A 21,679-nucleotide genomic window follows, 5' to 3' on the forward strand; every position below is an offset into this window, starting at 1 on the left:
AGGCTGCTAGTTTTACCATTTGGTGAATAGGTAAGTATTGGATTTTTCCTACCACACGGTTTACCTCCTTGTGGCTCAGAGACCAAGTCATATGTCCAGTCATCAACTAGAAGTGAGTAGTGTCCACCTTACTTTACAATTAGCTGCTGCTGTAGTAACATGCACTGACCTAGCTGTTGAAGATGTGGAGTTTTAGCTACTAATTCAATTCCCTCATGTGAACGTAGCATTTCTTCCCCAGGTACATACTGTCCTATAATATAGGAACTGAAAGTGCTACAGAAACAGCAATTGAGGTGACCATATTTAAGACAACATGACTTAGCATTGCTAAGCTCTTCCCTGGAAGACTGCCAAGACTAAAGTAAAATTACCATCCACCAACTTGAACTGGGATGTGCAGCATGAGTCCAACTTCCTACTTGCTTTACCCTGAATCTTCTTCACAGTATGTTCTTTGAGGGTTCATTTTTCAATCCACCTGGATGTGTTTTAGATTACAGACATTGTGGAATGGCAGCAAGAGTGGCAGACAGCAAAATGAAACAAGTAGAAAAGTCATGTTGAGAAGAGATCCAATTATTCCATTTGTCCTTTTCTGGTTATGCCTAGTATGCTGAAAAGGACTTAAGTTAGGATGGTTAAAAGTAGCAGTTTTACAGCTTAAACGAGCTTAGAGCTTTTAAGAGAAAAAACTAAGGTGATAAAGACCAACACTTAGTTTCTGTTAGAAACTAGACAGAGTATCTCAGGGGAAAAAAAAAAAAAAAAAAACAGACACATGGAATAGGGTTGCTAGTTTAGCAGTTCATGTTCTCTGGTCAGTGTTAAAAGACAACCACATACGCAGAAACCATACCTCCTTCCCTCCCTCCCCCCCAAACCCACAAACCAACCAAAACACACACCTTTCAGACTTTCATTAGTCTCTAGTGACAAATACCCTCAGTTACAATTATGGTTTTACTCTCACTTGGAGTTTAAAGCCTGTATATTTAGGAGATAGCTATATAGTGCACTGTGCGCTAACACCATGCTTAAGGAAATACCTGAAGATATTTAGGTCAGTACTTTTGAGTTTTGCAGAATGTTTACTCATTAACTTTTCTCTGTGAAAGTAAGTCTAAACCTCTTCTGGCCTTGAAATCTAAATTCACAGAATATCAAGATCCTTATTTCTAAGAAAGGGACATTGATTAGGTTTACCTAGAAAGAAGCCTTTACAAGTTTTAGTAGACATATTCTAGCAGAGAGTTCTTTTAGGAGCCGGACAAGTGCTTGCAGTACTTCAAAGGGGCCTTCTAGTTAAGCCAGTGCCATCTTCTATACAGCTCTTGGCCAGAAGTTTTCCAAACCAAGTTCAAAGGACAAAGTAGGTTATATATTAGTGGAAGACTTACCTGATCTATGCAAATGGGTTGCCAAAAGGATCACCAAATGGACCAGAAGGTGGTTTCTGAGATTCCTTCTAAGAGAAAGACCATAGCAGGTTAGCAAATTTTCAGGTTTCACCGAGTTTAGTCTAGATAGTTCTATCAGCTAGTTCCTGTTCCAAACTCTGGAGTGTTCAATATGTAAGCATCAAACATACCACTATGAGAAAAGCTGTCTAAAGTCATGTTGTAGTTATCTATTAGTCTGAGGCAAGGTATCTGTTAGGAAGGCCTGCACACCTGATGAATACTCATTTGGAGTTGAGCCAGTGTGGAAGAATTGTTTGTGGAAGAATGTTGCACCTTGCGAAAGAACGGACTCAGTCTGGGATGCAGAGTGAGACAACTTTATTCTCAAACCAACTCCTTTTATTCTCTTTTAACACAAGTGTTGCTAAAATTACAATCAATCAGCATCCTGCCAGCCCTGCAGTTGTGGTTATCTTCTTCTCCTTGCTTTGTTCCTTATCTGCTAACAAGATATTCCACATGCGGTTGTAGTCCTCCTCCTTTTCCTGCTTTGCTCTTTGCTGATAAGACATTAGTCCTTGCTAGTCAGCCCATCAACCGTGCACTGCTAAGGCATTCTTGCGATTAACGATCTACTAACAAGGCATCTATTATCTACTGACAAGGTACTATGCCTTCACAGAAGAATTGTTTGAAAGCAGGAACTGAGAGGAAAACTAGGGCCCAACCAAAGTTTTGGCATTACAAAAGCTTGCTTGGGGTGATACACAGTTGACACTTCCAGGATGGTTGGTACGCACGGACTCTGCTCCTCCACGGTTCCCTGGGCAACACAATCTGCCCTCCTCGCAGCTGCAAAGGGGAGTAATGGAGGATGGAGCGGGGTGAAGACACCGCGGCCAAACTCTGTTGCACTCCCTGTGCTGGGCTGCTGATAAGCCGCACAGTGGCTGTCTAATGGGAGATATACGATAAAATGTCCGGTGCTGAGCCAGCAAAGTGGCAAACTACTCCTTTCAGATGAACTTTGCTTGAACTTTGCTCATTATAATGTGAAAACCACACCTCCATCCCAAAAGTTACCCACCTCCGAGGTACGACCACCCCTCACCGAGCATGCACTCTAGATTTTCGGTTGACTATACCTTTAAATGAAAGCGAGAAACTTTTTCACCAATCAATAACAATATTAAGTATGACTCTAGTCACTCAAGCTCCACCTGAATGTAAAGAAAAGTATAAAAGGTGAACTAAGGATGAAAAGGAGGAGGGAAGAATCCATCGTAACTCTTGGGTCAATTGACAGGCTGAGCCCCCTTCCCTCCCCTCGGACTGGGACGCTGCCTGAGGAGACTAAGAAGTGAGAGGGAAGATTCCATCATAAATTCTGGATCAGTTGATGCGCTGATCCCCCTTTCCTCCCCTTGCGTCAGGACGCCGCCTGAGGAGACTCGAGACTGAGAGCCCTCTCCCATCTTCTGGGGTGAGTGATGATTGCGCATTTGTACATCAGGGCTAGCTAAAACCCCATGCTGTAGTAGAGAATTTCCTGTACTGACATCTGAAACCTGCTTTGTAAATGTTGCATTTGAATAAATCATACTGTTTGTGAACTCGACTACTTGTTTGGGGGGAGGCGATTGGACCTACAGTCCACAGACTGTTCGTGAATCCGATACTGCCAGAGTCCAGCTTATAGTGGATCACACTATTTGGGAACTCGATTCGCTCCTAGGAAGGCGATCGGACCTACGGTCCCCAGACTGTTTGTGAATCCAAAACTGATTTGATATCTCCTTCCCCCCCACCACCACCACTACCACTATGGCTTTCAACTGCAACATTTTCACAGCCAGTATCATCATAATGAGATCTTTTACCCAACTGCTGAATGCAAACTTAAGATATTCTGGAACTGCTCCAGAGTTTCCATTCAGGGCTTCAAATGCTGTGTCCTAAACAGTGATGTGGTTAAGCCACTTCCTCCCCTGGAACATACCAAGCATAGGAGCCTCCCAGTTGATGAATGAGAGTTCTGTATCTGCACTCAGTCTACTCTGCAGAGCTAAACACAGCCCAGGTATGCCTCTTGCAGTCATGCTATTTTGCAGTAGCTCACAATACAGGAGTGAAGGACTCCCCGTAGTGCCTCCCAGCTCAGGACGCTGGTTACAAATCCAAGGCAAGTGGAATTATTCTTTGTTAACTTTCTTGCAAGTAACGCCCTGCTACGCTAGAATGCTACACCCTCAGATATGTAGAGTGCTTTGTTCTCTGGCTTCTGAAGTGGACTGTCCCTCAAATACAGGCTTCCCTACCACAAGGGAAAACATGCTTTTTAGTACTTACAGTAGAGGTGGTGAAAAGGTCTGTTTTAGGCTGACTTTCAAACAGGCTGTCAGTTGGCAAAGCACTCTGTCGAGGAGCAGGCTTTGGAAGTTCTAGGTAGAAGAGACATACTGCTGCATTACTAAACCTTTCAGACATATACTCAGCTCTCTGTATAGCAAGGCCAGCTAGTCTAGTACATATTACTCTTAATAGGCCAGTAATTATGTCCTGCCTTCACTTCAGTGCATTTACTCTAGGCAGGAACTAGTTTACTTGTGTGGGCTAATCAAATAGTTTAGTCACTAGGTGTCAGTGTTTGGCCACTGCTACAGGTTATGTTTTTTGAAAAAGTTATTAGGGGAAGCAACTGCTGAATCCACCATTTCAGGGCTAAAATTATTTACTGAGTACTATCTGATAAAGGGCAGTGGCCAGCCTCCCCACTCCCTGTACAGCTATACTAGCAGAAGAGATTTTGGCAGACAACTTGCTAGCTTCCAAGTTATCATGTTGGACTAGATTATCTCTAAGTGTCCCTTCCAACCTTAAGGATTCTATGATGTGTAGTATCTTGAGGAATGCCTACTTTACTACTAAAATAGCTACCAAAAGTTCCATTAGCACCTGAAAGGCTTTGCTGCTCCCCTCTCCTTGCTGGTACTGCAGGTGGCTTTGTCAGCTGGAAGTCTTTGAACATTTCCTTGATATCCTTCATTTCTCTATGACCAAGTGCATCCAAAGCAATAAAGTCATCACTCTCTCTCTTGGATAGTTCCTTCTGAGGTGCAGTTCTAGGTGGTGGCTGAGATGGGGTAGCAGTTGTAGACATAGAAGGCAGTACAGATGGTGTCTGAGCAGGTAGTGTTGAATGTGGGAATACACTACTCTGGAATGGATTTACAGCATTGGATGGCTGTGCCCAGGAAGCAGATGGAACTTGTGCTGGCTGTGCCCACAGACCAGGGGACTGAGAGGGTGCTGGACCAGAAGATGCTGGTTGGTTCCAGCTTGACACTGCTTGAGTACCAAAACTAAGTGGTTGAGTAAATCCTGTAGGCTGAGCAGGCATCATAGATCCAGGAAAGACAGATGCAGCCTGAGTGAAGGCAGAGGTCTGTGCACTCCATAGTGATGAAGTTACTGGGAAGCCACCTGGGAGGGAGATTGTTACTCAGCAACTTAAACTCTAAGCAGAAGTGCATTCATTCCACTGAGGGTACCAGTAAGATATTTTGCGTATGCTCTTTGCAAAAAAAATTGTTGCTTAACACTTAAAGGCATTTGGCTGAGGGCAGGGAAAGGAGACATATACCTTCTACTCAGCTCTTTCAGTCCTTAGTGGAGCTGAGGTTGTTAAACAAGCAATAAGAACATATTTAGTCATGGAAGCATCTACTGTACAATTACTGACAGTTAAGTCTATAAGGCTAAAGCTATAAGACCATAGTGATGTTACCCTGGCTTTACAAGTTGTGGCTGGCACACCTGATCTTGTGCAACTGAACCAGCAAGCTGTCCTTTAAGTTTACTTTAAGTTTAAGCTAGGAAAAGCCAGTTTGGAGAGCAGAATTTAGGGTTCTACTTGCAGAATTTACAGTCCAGTATAGACAAAAAAAGCATATGAACTTAGTATTGTACATGAAGAGAACTGAACTAGAACCACCACATTGATATCAATAGATGTGTTAGACTGGAGCAAGAGTTTCCTTTTGTGAACTAACCTAGGCCAACCAGTGGAGGTGCTGTGGTAGGACTTGCTTTGAAGAGGTCCAGTGGATTAGTTGGCACAGGTCCTGGCTGCATCACTGAAGTCAAACCAAGGTTCTCGGTAGTTGGTGCAAACAAATCTGAACTAAACAAGTCACTTGATACAGTCTGGAAAGTAAGAAAGCTGTTGTGAGAAAGCTTGTCCACGTATTGGATAGCAAGATCAAGACACTAATCTGCAACTACACAAGCTTTTATAACAGCTACTGCAGAGCAGCATCTTCAGTGTATTCTGCTAGGGCTCAAGTACAGAAGTCTCAAACCTCACTATTCAGTTTGAGCATATATAATACTCATTTAATACTATGTATCAAATGAGCATCATCTACCATCAACGTGTAGTTACTGTCTGTTGCACCTTGCGAAAGAACGGACTCAGTCTGGGATGCAGAGTGAGACAACTTTATTCTCAAACCAACTCCTTTTATACTCTTTTAACACAAGTGTTGCAAAGATTACAATCAATCAGCATCTTGCCAGCCGTGCAGTTGTGGTTATCTTCTTTTCCTTGCTTTGTTCCTCATCTGCTGACAAGACATTCCACATGCTGTTGTAGTCCTCCTCCTTTTCCTGCTTTGCTCCTTGCTGATAAGACATTCGTCCTTGTGGTCAATCGTCCACTACCAAGGCATTCAGCACTTCCGTCTCCAAAGCAGGCCTCCGCATCTCCCCCTTCTTTATTTGTTTGTGGTGTTGCCATAGCTGTTTTTAGCTGAACAGCCATAACTTGGTTAAAGGATCAATCAATCAAGCACTGAACACATAATAAGAAACAAGGCAGATACACTAACAATAAACAAAATACAGTTAGTACAACATACAGGTAGTACAAATGAACAAAATACAGTTAATACAATAATTAGAAACTTTGCGTGAATATGGCTAAGCAAAAGATTGTTTAGTTTGTTGCATTTACTCCCATGGTTTGATTCCAACAAGCATAATAGTGTCCTTTTCCCAAGGTCTCTCCACCAACACTCTCGAGTCTGTCCTTGAGATCCCCCGATCTCCCCCTTCTTTATTTATGAAGAATGCCTGTTTCAAGGCACGGTCTATTAAGCACTGAATTGTTTTTAACAAACATGGGATACAAATTAAAAGGCAAAGAAAGATTATCAAGCACATCAAACCTATTTGCAATGATCCCTTAATCCACGTAGCTAATCCTAAATTCCCCAAAAGATTCCCCAAAATATTGAAACCATCGTCTTGGTGTAACTTCTGCACTCCTTTTTGTAAATTTTCAGTGCTTTTATGGATGGATTCCGAATGGTCAGATAAATTCATGCAACAGAGTCCATCAAAATCCTGACACCCATGGCCTTGTGCTAACAACAAAAAGTCTATAGCAGCTCTATTTTGAAGTGAAGCATGCCTAACAGAATTAACATCTAGCAATAGCCCACTCAGTGCCAGGGAAGTAGCATTAGTCTGTTTTGCCAGCCAGCAACCAAGCCTATTTAAGGTTACTAGCGCTTTCCCTGATGCCACCCCGGGTGTAAATATAGATGCCGATACGATTTCTGCAGTGTTCCAAAATGTTACTTGGTCATCACACTCAGATTGAAAAGCGTGTATGGCGCGCTTGGGGCGTTTTCTATGGTTATTAATCATTGAAATGTTGGGTGTTAATAGAGTCAGCCTTCCAATGCTGCATGGTCCTCCGCATGCGCGAGAGGGGATACCAGGCCAGGCACGATCTCCGCAAATTAGAAATAGGCCCTTTGGTAATTTGAGTGGGTATCTACCAGATAAGGTTAATTTTGCGGCAGTATAGTTGCACCATGCAGTGGCATTTCTATACTCCGGTAGGGTAGCATTCAGCCATTGTATTTTATGTGGCTCCGGATCCTTTGGATCTCGTCTTTTGTATCCTGGGAGAGGAGGGGATCCTTCTTTCCAGTTAGCCCATCCATCTGTATAGTTAAGATACACACAATAATCCATTTTTACTGATCCTAACAAATCTAGCTCTTGTGGCTCTATATTCATTTTTGGAAACCATGGGACCCAATTATTCCACTTATCAACTATGTCAGTTGGTTTATCACTTATATATGGACGCCTTTCGAGGGGAACCTGCCAATCATCAACAGGTTGTCCTACCAGACAGGTTACAAAAGGATTTCCTGGACTAGATAATGACAAACATAACGTGTCCTGTCCCGTTTGATTGGCCAGAGTTACCCATATGTTAGTTTTAGGCTGGGGTGGCATCCACTGCGGTGTGGGTGATGTCACGGTGCAGATGATGATGATGACTGTGATAAGAAAGGCTTGATCCATCGAGCAGGTACCCATCTTGGCCCTGTGCCTGTAGAAACACAAGCATATCCTCTACCCCAGGTTATTAAAGGAAAAGGCCCTTCCCACTGATTCGTCTGTGGGTTTTTGGCTACAACCTGGGCTTTTTCCTGAACTTTGTGTTGTCTGTGTGAATCAAAATGTCGGTATATAGGGGGTCCTTCTTCTGTCCAGTAATTTAAAAAATTCAACACATAGCAAGCTTTTGCTATGCGTTCCTGTGGGGATAACCCTACGCTCCCCTTTTTTTGTTTTTGTAGCATATTCTTAAGGGTGCCATGTGTACGCTCAATAATCGCTTGGCCTGTGGGTGAATGGGGGATACCTGTGATGTGTTGGATTCCCCATTGTTGAAAGAATATTTGCGTTTTTTGTGCTATATAAGCTGGACCATTGTCAGTTTTTATAGTTTTTGGCACTCCTAACATTGCAAAGGCCATCATAAAGTGTCGACATACATCTTTGGCCTTCTCACCTGTATGTACAGAAGCATAGATACAGGATGAGAAGGTATCAACAGAAACATGCACATATTTAAATCTGCCAAATTCAGGGATATGAGTTACATCTGATTGCCAAATTTCAAGCGCAGAAAGACCACGAGGGTTTACTCCAATGGATGGTACTGGTAAAATGCGTTGGCAGTCTGGGCATGACTGTATGATTTGTCTAGCTTGTTCCTGAGTCAATCGGAACGACCTCCGTAACGCTTTTGCATTTTGGTGATAAAAATCATGCGACAAGCGTGCTTGTGCAAAGCGATCTGGTAGAACTACAGCTCCTGCAAGGCTGTCTGCTTGAGCATTACCTTCGCTAATAGGTCCAGGCAGTGAGGTGTGCGAGCGTACATGTTGGATAAAGTATGGATAAATCCTTCTGTTTAATAGCCATCTGAGCTTCCAGAGAAGCGCAAAGAGGGTCTCGTTTGAAACCTCTTTTAAAAAGGAGTGTTCTAATCTAGAGACTAACCCTGCGACATAGGCAGAGTCTGTTATAATGTTAACTGCAGAGGGCCATCGCGTAAAGACGCGGATGACCGCTGATAATTCCACTATTTGTGGTGAGCCTGTGACAACATGTACGTCGCTCTCCCAATGCCCTTCATCATTTTTCCAGACTACAACTGCACGCCCTGTCCTACCTGAGCCGTCAGTAAATACTGTAAGAGCATCAGGTATTGGCGTAAGGCTCAAATGGGAAACAGGTAATAGAGAAAGAGAGTTAAAAGACTGTATGATTTTATGTCCTGGAAAGTGGATACTTATTTGTCCTGGATAATCTGCCAAGGCACACTGAAAAACAAAAGACTGGTGAGTTAGGTCCAAGGACGATAATCAAGGTAATTGTATCAACTTTCAAGCGACATAAAAATCATCACTGCTCTATCTAACCTCTCTTCCTTTTTGAATAACCATCGCAATCATATCAATAGCAGTGGTGACAGTTTTGCCAAAATTATGAGGTAGAAACACCCATTCTAAGATTATTAACGGACATGCATCCTGTGGTATCCATTGTGCTAACAGGCCATAAGGTTGGAAGCTAGAATAAAAAACAAAAAGACTGATAGGATAGTTCTGCTTTCGTCTGTGAACAGTCTGAGTGGTTAATTTGTTCACAACTTTGTCAAGTGCAGCTTGCGCAGGAGGGGTAAGCTTCCTTGGGGATGTCAAACTTGTGTCTCCTTCTAAAAGCTTAAATAGAGGATGTAATTCCTCCGTGGAAATCCCTAGGGAGGGACGGATCCAGTTAATAGTTCCCAAAAGTTTTTGAAGACCATTTAAAGTTTTTATGTCTGTCTTTAGAGTCAATAATTGTGGTCGAATTTGATGATCAGAAATTCTCCATCCTAAATATCGCCAAGGCGGAGTTTCCTGTACTTTATCTTCTGCAATTTTTAATCCTGCAGCCGATGCTGCTCGCGTAATCTGACGCAGAGCCTCTTGTGCTGTTTCCTTTTGCTCTGCAGCAATCAATATGTCATCCATATAGTGATAGATGAGGACGTTGTTGAAATACTTCCGTACTGGACTTAAGACTGCTGCCACAAATTGTTGACATAATGTAGGACTATTTTTCATGCCTTGTGGCAAAACTTTCCAATGATATCTGTTATGGGGTTCCATAGCATTGATGGAAGGTACAGAAAATGCAAACCGAGGTGCATCCTGTGGTGCAAGTGGAATGGTAAAGAAACAGTCTTTCAAATCTATTATGATCAAAGTCCATGTTTGAGGTAACATCGCTGGAGAAGGGAGTCCAGGCTGTAAGGCTCCCATATCTTCAATGACCTCATTGATTTTTCTAAGGTCATGTAAAAATCTCCAGGAATTATTTTTCTTTTGAATTACAAAAACTGGTGTATTCCAGGGGCTTGTAGTAGGAACTATATGTCCAGCTTGCAATTGTTCCTCTACTAACTTGTGTAACTGCAGCAGTTTATTTCGTGGAAGGGGCCACTGATCCACCCATACCGGCTTGTCTGTTTTCCAGATCAAGGGTTGGACCTGCTGCTGGATAGTAGCCCCTAAGAAAAATCTGTACTTAACTGCATGCCCCATTGACTCAAACAGTCTCTCCCCCACAGGGTAACGGATCCAGGCAATATAAATGGTCTAATGGTTGCGGTTCTCCCTTCCGGACCAATAATATTTATCAAGCTTTCGCTTTGCATTGGGGTACTCTGCCCACCAATTCCCGAAAGCGATGTATGCGCATTCACCAGGGGTAAACTGTTTGGCCATTGCGAGGCAGCGATGACTGTAACGTCCGCTCCGCTATCTAAAATTCCTTGTGCATTAAACTTTGTCACTCCTGATTGTAGTATACAGGATATCTGTGGGCGATTCATAGTTATCTGTTGAGTCCAGAAAATCTCTGGTTGTCCCGTGGACCCAAAAGAGCCTATGCCGCGTTTAGTTTTTGCAGCATTTGGTGTCTGTGGTAAAAAGTATACTAATTGTGCTATTTGGCTCCCCGCTGGCACAGTACAGGGTGGTATCGGAGCCCATACCATTATCTTTATTTCTCCTTTGAAATCTGCATTGATAACTGCAGGTAACACAAACAGCCCTTGTCTCCTTGTTGAAGACCGCCCAATCAATAGTGCTGCCATTCCTCGCCCCAGGGGGCCATGGACACCAGTTGGAATTAGCACAACTGATGTATCAGTAATTAGCACTTCTATTGTGGTGGCCAGGTCCACACCGGCGCTGCCCCCTGTGCTGGCGCACAAGCGGCGGCTGCTTCCTGGTGAGGCCGCTCTGAGGGGTGATTTGCTGTCACAGCGCGACCCCTCGCCGCGCTGCGCTTGAAGTTTCCCGAAGGGGCTAATGGTTGACCTTCCTTATCAAATTTTGATCGACACTGATTAACATAGTGTCGTCCTTTGTGACAGCGCGGACATATTCCAGGCGCTCCTCTGTTTGCTTGCCTTTTTGGACAGTATTTACGGATATGACCAAATTGGCCACAAGCAAAGCATGGATTTTTCATAGACATTGTTGCAAACGTCTCGGCCATCAGAGAACATTCATACAGTTTAGAGCCGACGTTAATGCACGCCTTCAGCATGTCATCAATAGTAGGATCTTTTAGTGTTCGCAAAACTCTCTGGCAATCAGGGTTAGCGTTCTCAATTGCTAGTTGTTTAAAAATGTAGCTTCGTGCTTGTTCATTATCAATTTGCTTCTCCAGAGCCTCATTAAGCCTATCTAAAAACTTCATGTAAGGCTCATTCGCATCTTGTCTTATGGTAACAAAAGGCTGTCGTTGTTTACCAGCCTCCGGGACGGCCTTAAGGGCGCGGAGAGCAAGTGCCTTAACTTGCTGCAGGCCCTCAGGGGGAATTCCTGCTTGTGCTGTTGTGGCACTGTGGTCACCCTCCCCCATTAGCATGTCCACAGTAACAGTCCGTAAAGGACCTCTTTTTGACTGGCGCTGGTTTTCCTCCCCCTGTGCTCGAGCAAGCTGTCTCATTTTTGACTCCCACATCGTATATTGCATATCAGTCATAATCAGGCGAAACAAAGTTTTAAAATCGTGAGGAGTAAAAACCGAAGAATCACAAAGAGATTGTATAAGGTGGGTGGTATATGGTGCGCCAAGGCCATGATCTGTCACCGTGCGCCGCACGTCCTTAATAAGATTGTATGACAATCCTTCCCAGCGCGGATTCTGGTCTGGCGCATAGATAACGGGGAAGGCTTTCAGCATGCCCACATCCCCCGCCTGTTTTGCTCCTCGTTTTACTGAAGCCCATTTATCATGCAGATCCAGGGAGTATAGGTCTGGTTCCTTCTCAGGGTTAATAGGACCCGGGTCAAAAGGATCATCGTCCTGGTCATCAGGCGACTGTACCGTGAAGGCTTTTGTAGCGCATTTTGTTTCCTGATTCTCATCAGGACATGACTGAGGTAATGGAGGCACGGAGGGGATGGCAGGAGCCTCGACTCCGTCATTTGTGTTCAACTGCGGCCCACTGTGAGATTTCAGCGTTTCGAATACAACTCGCCATTGTGGCAACAGGCCAGCAGCAGCCTTATCACCGCGAGTGGCACAGTCCCATAATCGGACCCCAATTTGGTCCCACTTCTCCGTATCAAATACGTTCTTACTGTTCACGGAGGGATCGTTTTTAGAAGCCCATGCAAGAACCTTTTGTAGATCTTCCTCATCTAATTTCTTGCCCTGTTGTTTTAAGATCTTAGAAAAGGCTTCTAAAACATCTTTTTGTTCCTTCGTTAAGTGTAGCCCCATAGTCCCCAGCTGCTTACCTCTTTCCTTTCAAGAGGTGTTGGTGTGCACACAAAGGACGCTTCCTTTCAGCGTGATCCTTACGCTTCCTTTCAGCGTGAATCCCGGGAGTTCAGCTGGGCGGTGCAGCCAAGAGAGAGCTAGTCTTCGTGCCCCACGTTGGGCGCCATTTGTTGCACCTTGCGAAAGAACGGACTCAGTCTGGGATGCAGAGTGAGACAACTTTATTCTCAAACCAACTCCTTTTATACTCTTTTAACACAAGTGTTGCAAAGATTACAACCAATCAGCATCTTGCCAGCCATGCAGTTGTGGTTATCTTCTTTTCCTTGCTTTGTTCCTCATCTGCTGACAAGACATTCCACATGCTGTTGTTGTCCTCCTCCTTTTCCTGCTTTGCTCCTTGCTGATAAGACATTCGTCCTTGTGGTCAATCGTCCACTACCAAGGCATTCAGCACTTCCGTCTCCAAAGCAGGCCTCCACAACTGTCAAAGAATAAGACTTAAAGTAATCAAATCAATTGCTAGACTAATAAGAATGACACCTATATAACATTCCTGCTGATTCTACAATAGCCCCTGGAGAGATAAAGCTACAATACTTGAAATTGCTCCAAATATGGTACATACCAGTTGTATCATGGATAATAACCAGGTTTTGCACTGTTTAAGTACAGGAGAAATGCAACTGACCTGGATCCACTTCTGCCACCTAGCCAGCCAAGTGAAGTTTGCCTTCAGGAGGCAGATGCTGTCAAACTACATAGGTTTTAGTAAACTAGTACTAGCATTCCTCATTGCTGAGGAACTACAGGAAGACAGGCACACAGCTATGGCAAGAAGTTCTGGCATTACATCAAGTATCAGTATACATTGCAGCATACTTACCAGACCTTTACAGAAGTATGGAAGCATTAATGAAAAAAAGTATACATAATTTAGTGATCATAGCTACTATAAAGCATTCTTGAAAGTTAGAACATGCCATGACTGCAGAGAGGCTAGAGGAAGCATGGTGGGTGGAAGAGTAGTAGCTGCATTGTGAAGCTGCTTAGCCAGTTATACAGTATGGAGAAAGGAAAGCTTCCTTCACTCAGCTTCTCTAAGAGCATGCATTTCACCAGTAATTACTTGAACTTTGTTCACCTTGACAGACCTCCTTCCTCTTCCTGGCTTGGTACTTTGTGGTGGTGGGCTAATTGTTATAGACTCATGTGACATGAGCTGGATATTGCTTTCTGAATCCAGCTTTACTCCATTCTGCAGAGTTACTCCTTTGGAAGGCCCTTCCACAAACAGGTTTGATGGGGCTTTAAGAAAGCCATTCTGTTCTCTCTCTGGTACCCCATTTGGAGTTCTTGCTGCAGGCAGTTTACTCTCAAATGGCCACTGACTTGTGAGTGCTTCTCGTTTGCCAGTTCTATTAGAAATCTGGTCAAACCATTTACCAAAGTAGTCAATATCACTATTTGAAGCACCATTACCCACTGGTGTCAAGGTACCCAGACCTTCCTTCTTCTGATCGGCAGATTCTAGAGAATCAAATGAAGGCTGTGCAGGTTGATCTGGCTGTGCAAAAGAATCATCACTGAAAGGGTCTGGATTAGGTGTGGGAAAGAAGCTGAGACTGGCAGAAAAAGAAGCCTCAGGCAAGAAAGGTGGCTGTGACTTTGGTTGTGGAAGAGAGGTTGTGATGCCATTCAAGAAGAGATCTTCTTCTGTAAAAGTCTATTTGGTCTCAATTGCAGAATTTAGATCCACTAACAGAATCTCTTTAGTTTCAGTTTTTGTTCAGAAGGAAAAATAGAGTTAGTTTTTCATATTACTTGTTTCATAGTACAAAAAAAAAAAAACCTTTTTTTTTTTTTTTAAAAAAAAAAGGTAGCCTTGGCAGGCAATACTTCACTCAAAGCAAATACTAGATCAGTATGAAGTTATATGGCTTGTAAAACTAAGCTTTAAGACATGCACTGAAAACGCTCATGAGATCAAGGCTGCTCAGTTTCAGAAACTCAGTGTTAAAAGCACCAGTTTTAAGATTCTTTAGTTTGGTACAAGACTTTTACTGTCTAAAGGTTAGATAATCATTAAACACTAATTATACTTAAGCTTTTGCTGCAATCAAGCACACCCATTTGAGTTCTAGTCCTTTGTTTTAGTAAGCTGCAGTCACAATAAGACAACATGATTTCATAAGCTAGCACAGCCTGGCCTTCAGAGCAAGATTAGAAAGCTATTCACAAGTGGAAAAAGTTACATTCTGTCTCTCCACCAAGCAAGACCTAGAAGAGCACCAGGACTGAGTCACTTGCTAGAGTGACACCTATTGCAACAATGACTAACAGAGAATTGTCTCTTTGCCAACTAGTCCCAAGTAAACTCTGATGGCTAAGTCAAAAGCAGTATCAACTACTCCAGTTAGTAAGTAGGTCCTATTATAACTCTAAGACAATAATATATTGATCATAGCTAGGCAAGTGCCTTGGTGAGACCAGAACTAACTTGGTGAGACCAGGACTGACAAAGTCAAAACAGATTTTAGCAGTAGGACCATTTTTACTTTGAGGAAGCTTTAGACAGTTAAGCTAGGCTCTACTTACTGTGGGACTGCTCATATCAGGAAGTGTGGACATATCCCCAAACAAGTTCATCTGGTTAATTCCCTTGAAACCAGAAATATTGAAAGAATTTGCATCTGCTCTTACATGAGCAAGAATTAAGCATTAGGCAGATCTACTGCAAGCATAAATACCTATTTTCCCTATAATGGGGAGATGGTGAGTTAAAAACTCCTTAATAGGATCAGCATAAAGCTCTACAATTTCACTTACCAGTTTCAGTTTGTCAGCCTGATCAGCAGGTAGTGCTTCATTACCATTCTAGATTAGATGGACAACAGTGTCAGTGATGAGAGGAGTATCAAAACTTGCTCATCTAAGTACGAAAGTCCCTTGTTTAAGGCAAGTAATACAGAAGTGAAATATGGGAGATCACTACTCAGAATTAATTCTATAGATCCCTTTTAATCCTATTTCCAGTGGAACTTTCCAATGGGCATCTAACACTGCCTCTATATACTGCTAGTGTATAGAGAAGTCAAGACTAGCAGGGTCACAGCAGCATACATTTTCAAGAGAAGCTGAGCCAAAGTTCAACTTACCTCAGTCTTATTGACTTCTTCACTCCGGAGAGGAAAAGAGGATTTTAGCATCTGTATGTCAAGTAGTTTATTCAGAGTCTTTTGCTTTCAATACCTTACCAGATGTGTGAGGTCTTCAAACTGTTGGTATTAAAACTATTAATCACTGACCTAAAACAACCCCAGGCCTAGATATCAAGACTTTAATATCAAGTCTCACAAGAGCCCACAAGCCAAGTCAGAGCTGCAACAGGCTTTACATTTATATAAGCTAGATTAGTTTATATAAGTTTTACTTGCCTTTTTCTTGTCTTCCTCCTCCTTTTTCTTTGTATTATATATTAGCTGGAAGAGGTCCTTAAGATCAACAACTAGAGGCTCAGCCTGAAGTAGAAGGAAAAGATTTTAGGCCATGTGCTATACTGCAGCTTGCTTCAGAAGTCCAGTGAGCCATAAAAGTACAACAGTAAGGTTGATAGATACAAGGAAAGCAAGAGTCTAAAAGATGATGCATTTTCTGCATAGAAGAGAACATGCAGTGTCCATGGATAGCAAGGCACAACAGGCCCAGAACAGTTATCAATTGTTACTGTACCTTCTGTTAAGCTTTTTTTTGGTGAAGGAAGGAATGCTAAAAGCAGGTAGTATAAGGTTTCATATGCACCTGACAAGGCCTTACCCTGTTTCCTCAAAAGTGCAAAGCTATGTGGTAAGAGTCTCACAAGAAAAATTCAAGTTGGTCATCCCTCTATTCCAACACTGGTCCTGGAGAAAGCTTTTATAACTAATCCTACATTTAAACAGGGTTCAAATGGCTTGTCAGTGAGGCAGGCATAAGGTAGGACTGCCACAGCCTCAAATGCTTGAAAGAGACACCAGTTTGAAACAGTATCTGTATCAGAATGAAAGTCTAGAGTGACCAAGAAAGGAGTGGTAGCTCCTGCCTAGAGGGGGCCCTGTTCGAGTCACTTATTCACAATCGGCTGGAATGGTTTGTGCTGTTGCTGAGATGGTGGTAGGTTAAGCCATATCACTCAACTGATTTGGGAGTGTTGCTTGAGGCATAAAGCAGCTGTATCAGTGTCTAGAACAGGACAAGTCCTGTTCAGGCACTAGGGACACCTTTGACTTGATACTCACAGGTAATGTGAGACCTGTCCAGCAGATCCTTTGACCATTTTCTTACTCAAGGATTCTAGATACACAATTCCAGGGGGAGAGATTTCAAGAGTTGATTTCCACAAGCAGTATAGCTGCAGCAGTCTAGAGCTATTGAAGTTGAGCTTAGTCCCCAGCTAGAGAAGTTTGGGTGTTAGAAACAGCAAGTAAAGACATCTATAGTTTGGTTATTCAGTATTGTAGTTAACATCCAGCTACAGAAAGCCATTCTAATAGTTTAGTCCTTTCTCTAGAGAGGGGCAATAGACATCAACTATATGGCAATGGCTTTTCATCTTGTTCACCTTAATCTTTGAAGTCTACAATTAAAACACTTCATGTTCTTGCTTACCACGATTAATTTTGCTGAACTTATCCATATCTAGTGGAAGCCATTAGCAAGATAAACTGGAACCATCTGTGCTGATGTTCCCCTACATCTTATACAGCTACAAGTAAAACTCTAGACAGATTAATCAGTTGTTAAGTTTTCATGCTATATTTCCCTACCTGCTGTGCTGTTTTTATTGCAAAAAAATGGTGTTGGCCTTCTCCTCCACAAATATAGCCAAAGGCCCGGTTGTCTGTTACATCCCGAGCAATAAAGGAGATTTTGTTCACAGGATGCTCACGCTCTATAACCTAGAATCAGGAAAAAAAAATAAGTACCTGTTTGAACTGCAGAAGACACTACAGCTGCCCTTCTCTATAGCCCAGGTGAAAGACTCAGATGCCTCCAGTTTAAGATTAATTTTTCAGGTTTTCATAAGCCACAATAGGATGCTGGAGTCTCCTGACAAAGATAACCATGTTACAACCTATTCCCCTTCCAGGGTCTCAGAGGGGGGCCCCCCTCCATAGTGCCATTAGGCACTAGTTTATGTTAGTCTAGCTCCCAAGTTGCTCACTTTTTTGAGCCACATTATAACAATGGAGTCATTTCTTACCCCAGTTTTCTCATCCATTATCTTGATACCAGAGAGAGAGATGTTTAGCCATATCTTCTGTTTGTGCTGACCCTGGGAACGGGCTGCCACTGCCATTCCCTGGAGAACACCAATATTGAAGTACTGATGAGAATTCAGTTATGTTTTGTGCCTTAGTTTGCGTCCTTAGCTCCTTATGAGCCCATATTGTGTCTCTATTATTAGAGTTATTCCAGTTACTCCTATGCAACTCTGTTGTTAGAATAGCATTACGCTTGCAACATGCTTGACTAGATTAGAAGCAACAACTCAGAACCAGATTAATTTTCCTTTGTTAAAGAGCTTTAAAACTTCCTATCTTAGTTCACAAGACTGCTGCAGCAGTTGATACAGCCTCCTGGCCTGAATGAAGCTATGTGAGGATTCTGCTTTCCAAAAATAGAGTTATCTTTGTTGCTGCAGTTTCCCGTTTATTTTTTTATTCATCTATGTCACCAAATGTCTACATTGCCATAGTATATCAGCTTGTGCTTTGCATTCTTATATAAAGTTGTCCGGAGTTTCCTGCCCCTCATCCAAGTGTGGATAAAGTCCACACTTGAGCACCCAATATGAATAATAATGAGACCCATCATTATGGGAGCATTTCAAAGACATTAAAGAGGCTTGATGAACTGCTTTAAAAAAAAATCACTGTCCTTTGAGCAACAGGTTACAGATTTAGAGGCAGCTTCTATCTAGGGTACTGCTGTTACTACCATTAAGCCATAGTTTACAATTGTCTCAAAATGACCATTTGATCTGCTTTCTGGGAGCTGAACAGAACATATTCCTCACATTACCAGCTCAAGCCTTTACCTTCAGCTTCATGATTGAATCCTGACTCATTTTGTCTCCTCTTGCTTCTGGCATCAATGCCAATTAGTTTAGCTTTGTATCTTACACCATCACCTTTGAATCTAGCCGAGAGAGATTCATCTGTCTTTCCTGACCCTGGAGATATAGAAAAGTTTTTTAAAAAGTCTAAGTTGTGGTTTAGCGTTTATTACAAAAAAAATACATCTGCTATTAGTATTTAAAATTGTCTCTTAACCATAACTTACTTTGCAATTAGACCTTCCAGCAATGCATACACAACAAGGTAAGTTTTTACTCCTTTAAAGTCATAGCGCTCTTGCAGAGTTCAGGCTCTCTCCAAAGAGTGGATCCCAATGCTTAATATTTGGGGACCACATGAAAGCATTTGTCACACGATGGATAGAAGACTTAGAGATTTATAGGGATCACCCAGTTAGTTATGATCACTAGGTAACAACACTAGAAGTAGTACTTATGCCTGGCTGAATGTTGAGTAAATCTTTCAGATGCCAGTCCCTTATTTGTCACATCTAATGTTCATCTAGGTGGCCTAGTACAGTCACAGCTCTTCTTAGCCTGTATCAGTTTAGCTAAGCACTGTGCTAGAACTTTCCATCAGTATTGTTAGCTCTAAAACGAGTCCCAGCACCTCCATCCCAGCAATAACTCAGGATTTTGCTGTATTTGCTGTCTCCCTGTTCCTTCTACTTTCCTGAACTCCTTTGTTTTCCTTTCTGAATACCCAGCATACTTAGTGGGTACCTAGATTTTCTGTACCAAGGTGTTTGTATGACCTACCCTATCCGAAGTCTATTATCTGATTTGCAGATTTCTCCAGCTTCTCTGAACATAAAACTGTATGCATGCAGCATGTCACACCTCACTCCCTCTTGGGCAGGGAGCACATCTGATCACAGGTTCACACTGGCAGCTACCTGGATACTGCTGGGAAAGGAGCTACCTTGTAGGAAGCCTTTCATTTCCTCCGACTCTCAATGGCTTGTTAAAGCCCCTGAGCCCGACTATAAGAACAAGAGTCAGGAACTAAAACCTAGAAAATGCTTTCAAAGGTTAAAGCCTGCCTTCTGGTTAGATTTTACTAGTTTATTTATTCATTCCTTCAGTCAGCATGAAACCTCCGAGTTCCTGTCACTATGAGTCAGATCCTAGATTTAGGCAAGTACAAGAAGTTTAAGGAGACCTTTATAAAAGAAGTACTCAAGTTCCCTACCTTTCTTTTCTTCTTTCTTTGAAGGCTGTGTTTTTGGTGGAGCCTGCTGCTCAGGCTGGCTGCTGATAGTAGTAGTTTCAGCTTCAGTAGACATGATGAGATAGTGGTCAGTTATACTTGCTGTGATTTAAATCACAATAGCAATCAGTAGGCAGGCATAATATTTTTCCTTGGGGGGGGGGGGGGTGTTAGACCTGTTAGTTCAGCGTTTCTTTTGCTGAATAATTAAGTCCAGTAAAGCATGACAATTTTAGCAGTAGTTCATACAGAAACTGTGAATCAATGACTGTTCTCATGCTACAAAGACCAAGAAGTTGCACCTAAATGCTGTAATTACATCATTATGTTCAAATCTGTCAAGCTTTTTTTTTAAAAAAATTATAAACACCTTTAAGGCTATTTATAGCACTTAAAGTATATTGCTAAATTCTTCTTCAGCATTGCTAGCAGTGACTCAGTAAGATGGAAGCGAATGCAAGAAATTTGCTAGAATCTGTTCAAATACACTTAGGAAGATAACAGTACTCATAAGAAACCATTAAGTTTCATTCATGCTTCTGTAAGTAATGGAAGTCTGAGGTGGTAACACTAAATAAATAAAAGCAAATCAATTCCTTAGACTACAAACCAAAATTTCATTCTAGGAAAAAAAAAAGTTTTCTGAACAGTATCCAAGTGCTCTTAAGTTTTTCACACCCCCTTCCTCCCAAAATATATCCCACTAAAGTTAAGATGAAAAATAGTCTATCTATGACTGCTCTTCACTGCATCTATTTAGAAACTGAGAGAAAGAAAAGGCAGAATTGTGACTGAATCAGTAGTTATTTACCCACTCATCTAAAGGGTTACTTGTTTAGAAAAACTGTTGCGGAAGGACAGTACACAAATGGAGCTAAGACCCGCTCTCTAGGATGCTCTGTCCAGAAAGCAGCAGCAACCTCAAGGTGCCCTAAACCTGCCTGCCAATGACCCTGCTCCATGGTGCAGTTGGAGAGTTACTCACTGTGACTATGACAGGCAGAGCTGAGTGCATCTGAGTTTTACATCAGAGTCAAATACAATAACTACCAGATATCCTAGAAAGGGCCAAATATGCACAAGTACCTTGACAAATGTGAAGCTCTACCACTTTAGGCTGCCATCTTGAAACTCTATTCACTCATGCCTGTCTTGAGTCTGTGGAAGCTGTTTGTTTATTTGCTTGTAGCTACACAGCAAAAAACCCTGAGGTGGAAGACAGTGAGCAGAAATACACGGAAGTTTCAGGTTCTCCACAGCAAGCCTGGGAGCATTTGCAATGATTCACCTATTTTTTGTCAATACTTTGAGAAGAAAATCTGAAAATTTTCCAGACGGTTTGTTTACAGGACATATTCCCTCCCAACCTTTATCTTAGATCTGACACATCACCTGATGAGGCCTGTCAGACCACAGCAGTCATTCATCATACCTCTTAAGGGCTCAATACCCTTAAGAATAAGTCTAACAGGTAAGCAGGGATACAGGCAGGGATAGATAAAAGTTGCTTTAATACATGTTAATATTTTAATTGAGTAACTCTCATATTAACTACAAGGTGAAGACTAGCACATAACCCCCTTAGGCTTTGCTCTAAGTTTTCCACACAAAAAGTATAGCTTGAGTGAGTAGTGATCTAGTCTGCTTTGGACTACTGAGGCCTAAGCCACAGGTAAATCTGGTCATGCTTTAGCTGTGCCACACTTCCTTTTGCTTACTTGCATACCTATGGATTCACATAAACATCATGTAGGCTACACAAGCACTTTTTAATCAAGACAAATTTGT

The 21,679-nt window shown here is 42.3% G+C and overlaps 2 protein-coding genes across 2 annotated transcripts; both read right to left on the minus strand.

Annotated features, from left to right (window-relative positions):
* Positions 1-320: 320 nt before the first annotated feature.
* LOC104567565 (disabled homolog 2-like) lies at positions 321-20,147 on the minus strand. Its single transcript, XM_088522494.1, is given in 15 exon segments — positions 321-608; positions 1,401-1,468; positions 3,753-3,844; positions 4,359-4,886; positions 5,456-5,609; positions 13,708-14,347; positions 15,166-15,224; positions 15,393-15,440; positions 15,722-15,745; positions 16,001-16,084; positions 17,369-17,500; positions 17,806-17,904; positions 18,643-18,694; positions 18,696-18,777; positions 19,874-20,147. Coding segments are annotated over 14 exon segments (2,151 nt in total). The 5' UTR covers positions 19,968-20,147; the 3' UTR covers positions 321-608; positions 1,401-1,405.
* Positions 6,245-7,448, minus strand: LOC148595094 (endogenous retrovirus group 3 member 1 Env polyprotein-like). The gene is made up of 2 exons (XM_088522489.1): positions 6,632-7,448; positions 6,245-6,255 (listed from the first exon to the last, which is right to left on the minus strand). The coding sequence occupies exons 1-2, from the start codon at positions 7,446-7,448 to the stop codon at positions 6,245-6,247; spliced, it is 828 nt and encodes a 275-aa protein (XP_088378615.1).
* Positions 20,148-21,679: the final 1,532 nt, after the last annotated feature.

Source organism: Tinamus guttatus, unplaced genomic scaffold (assembly GCF_059628265.1).
Source record: "Tinamus guttatus ecotype Peru unplaced genomic scaffold, ASM5962826v1 Tinamus_guttatus_pri_ptg000154l, whole genome shotgun sequence".
NCBI classification, from domain to species: Eukaryota; Metazoa; Chordata; class Aves; order Tinamiformes; family Tinamidae; genus Tinamus; species Tinamus guttatus.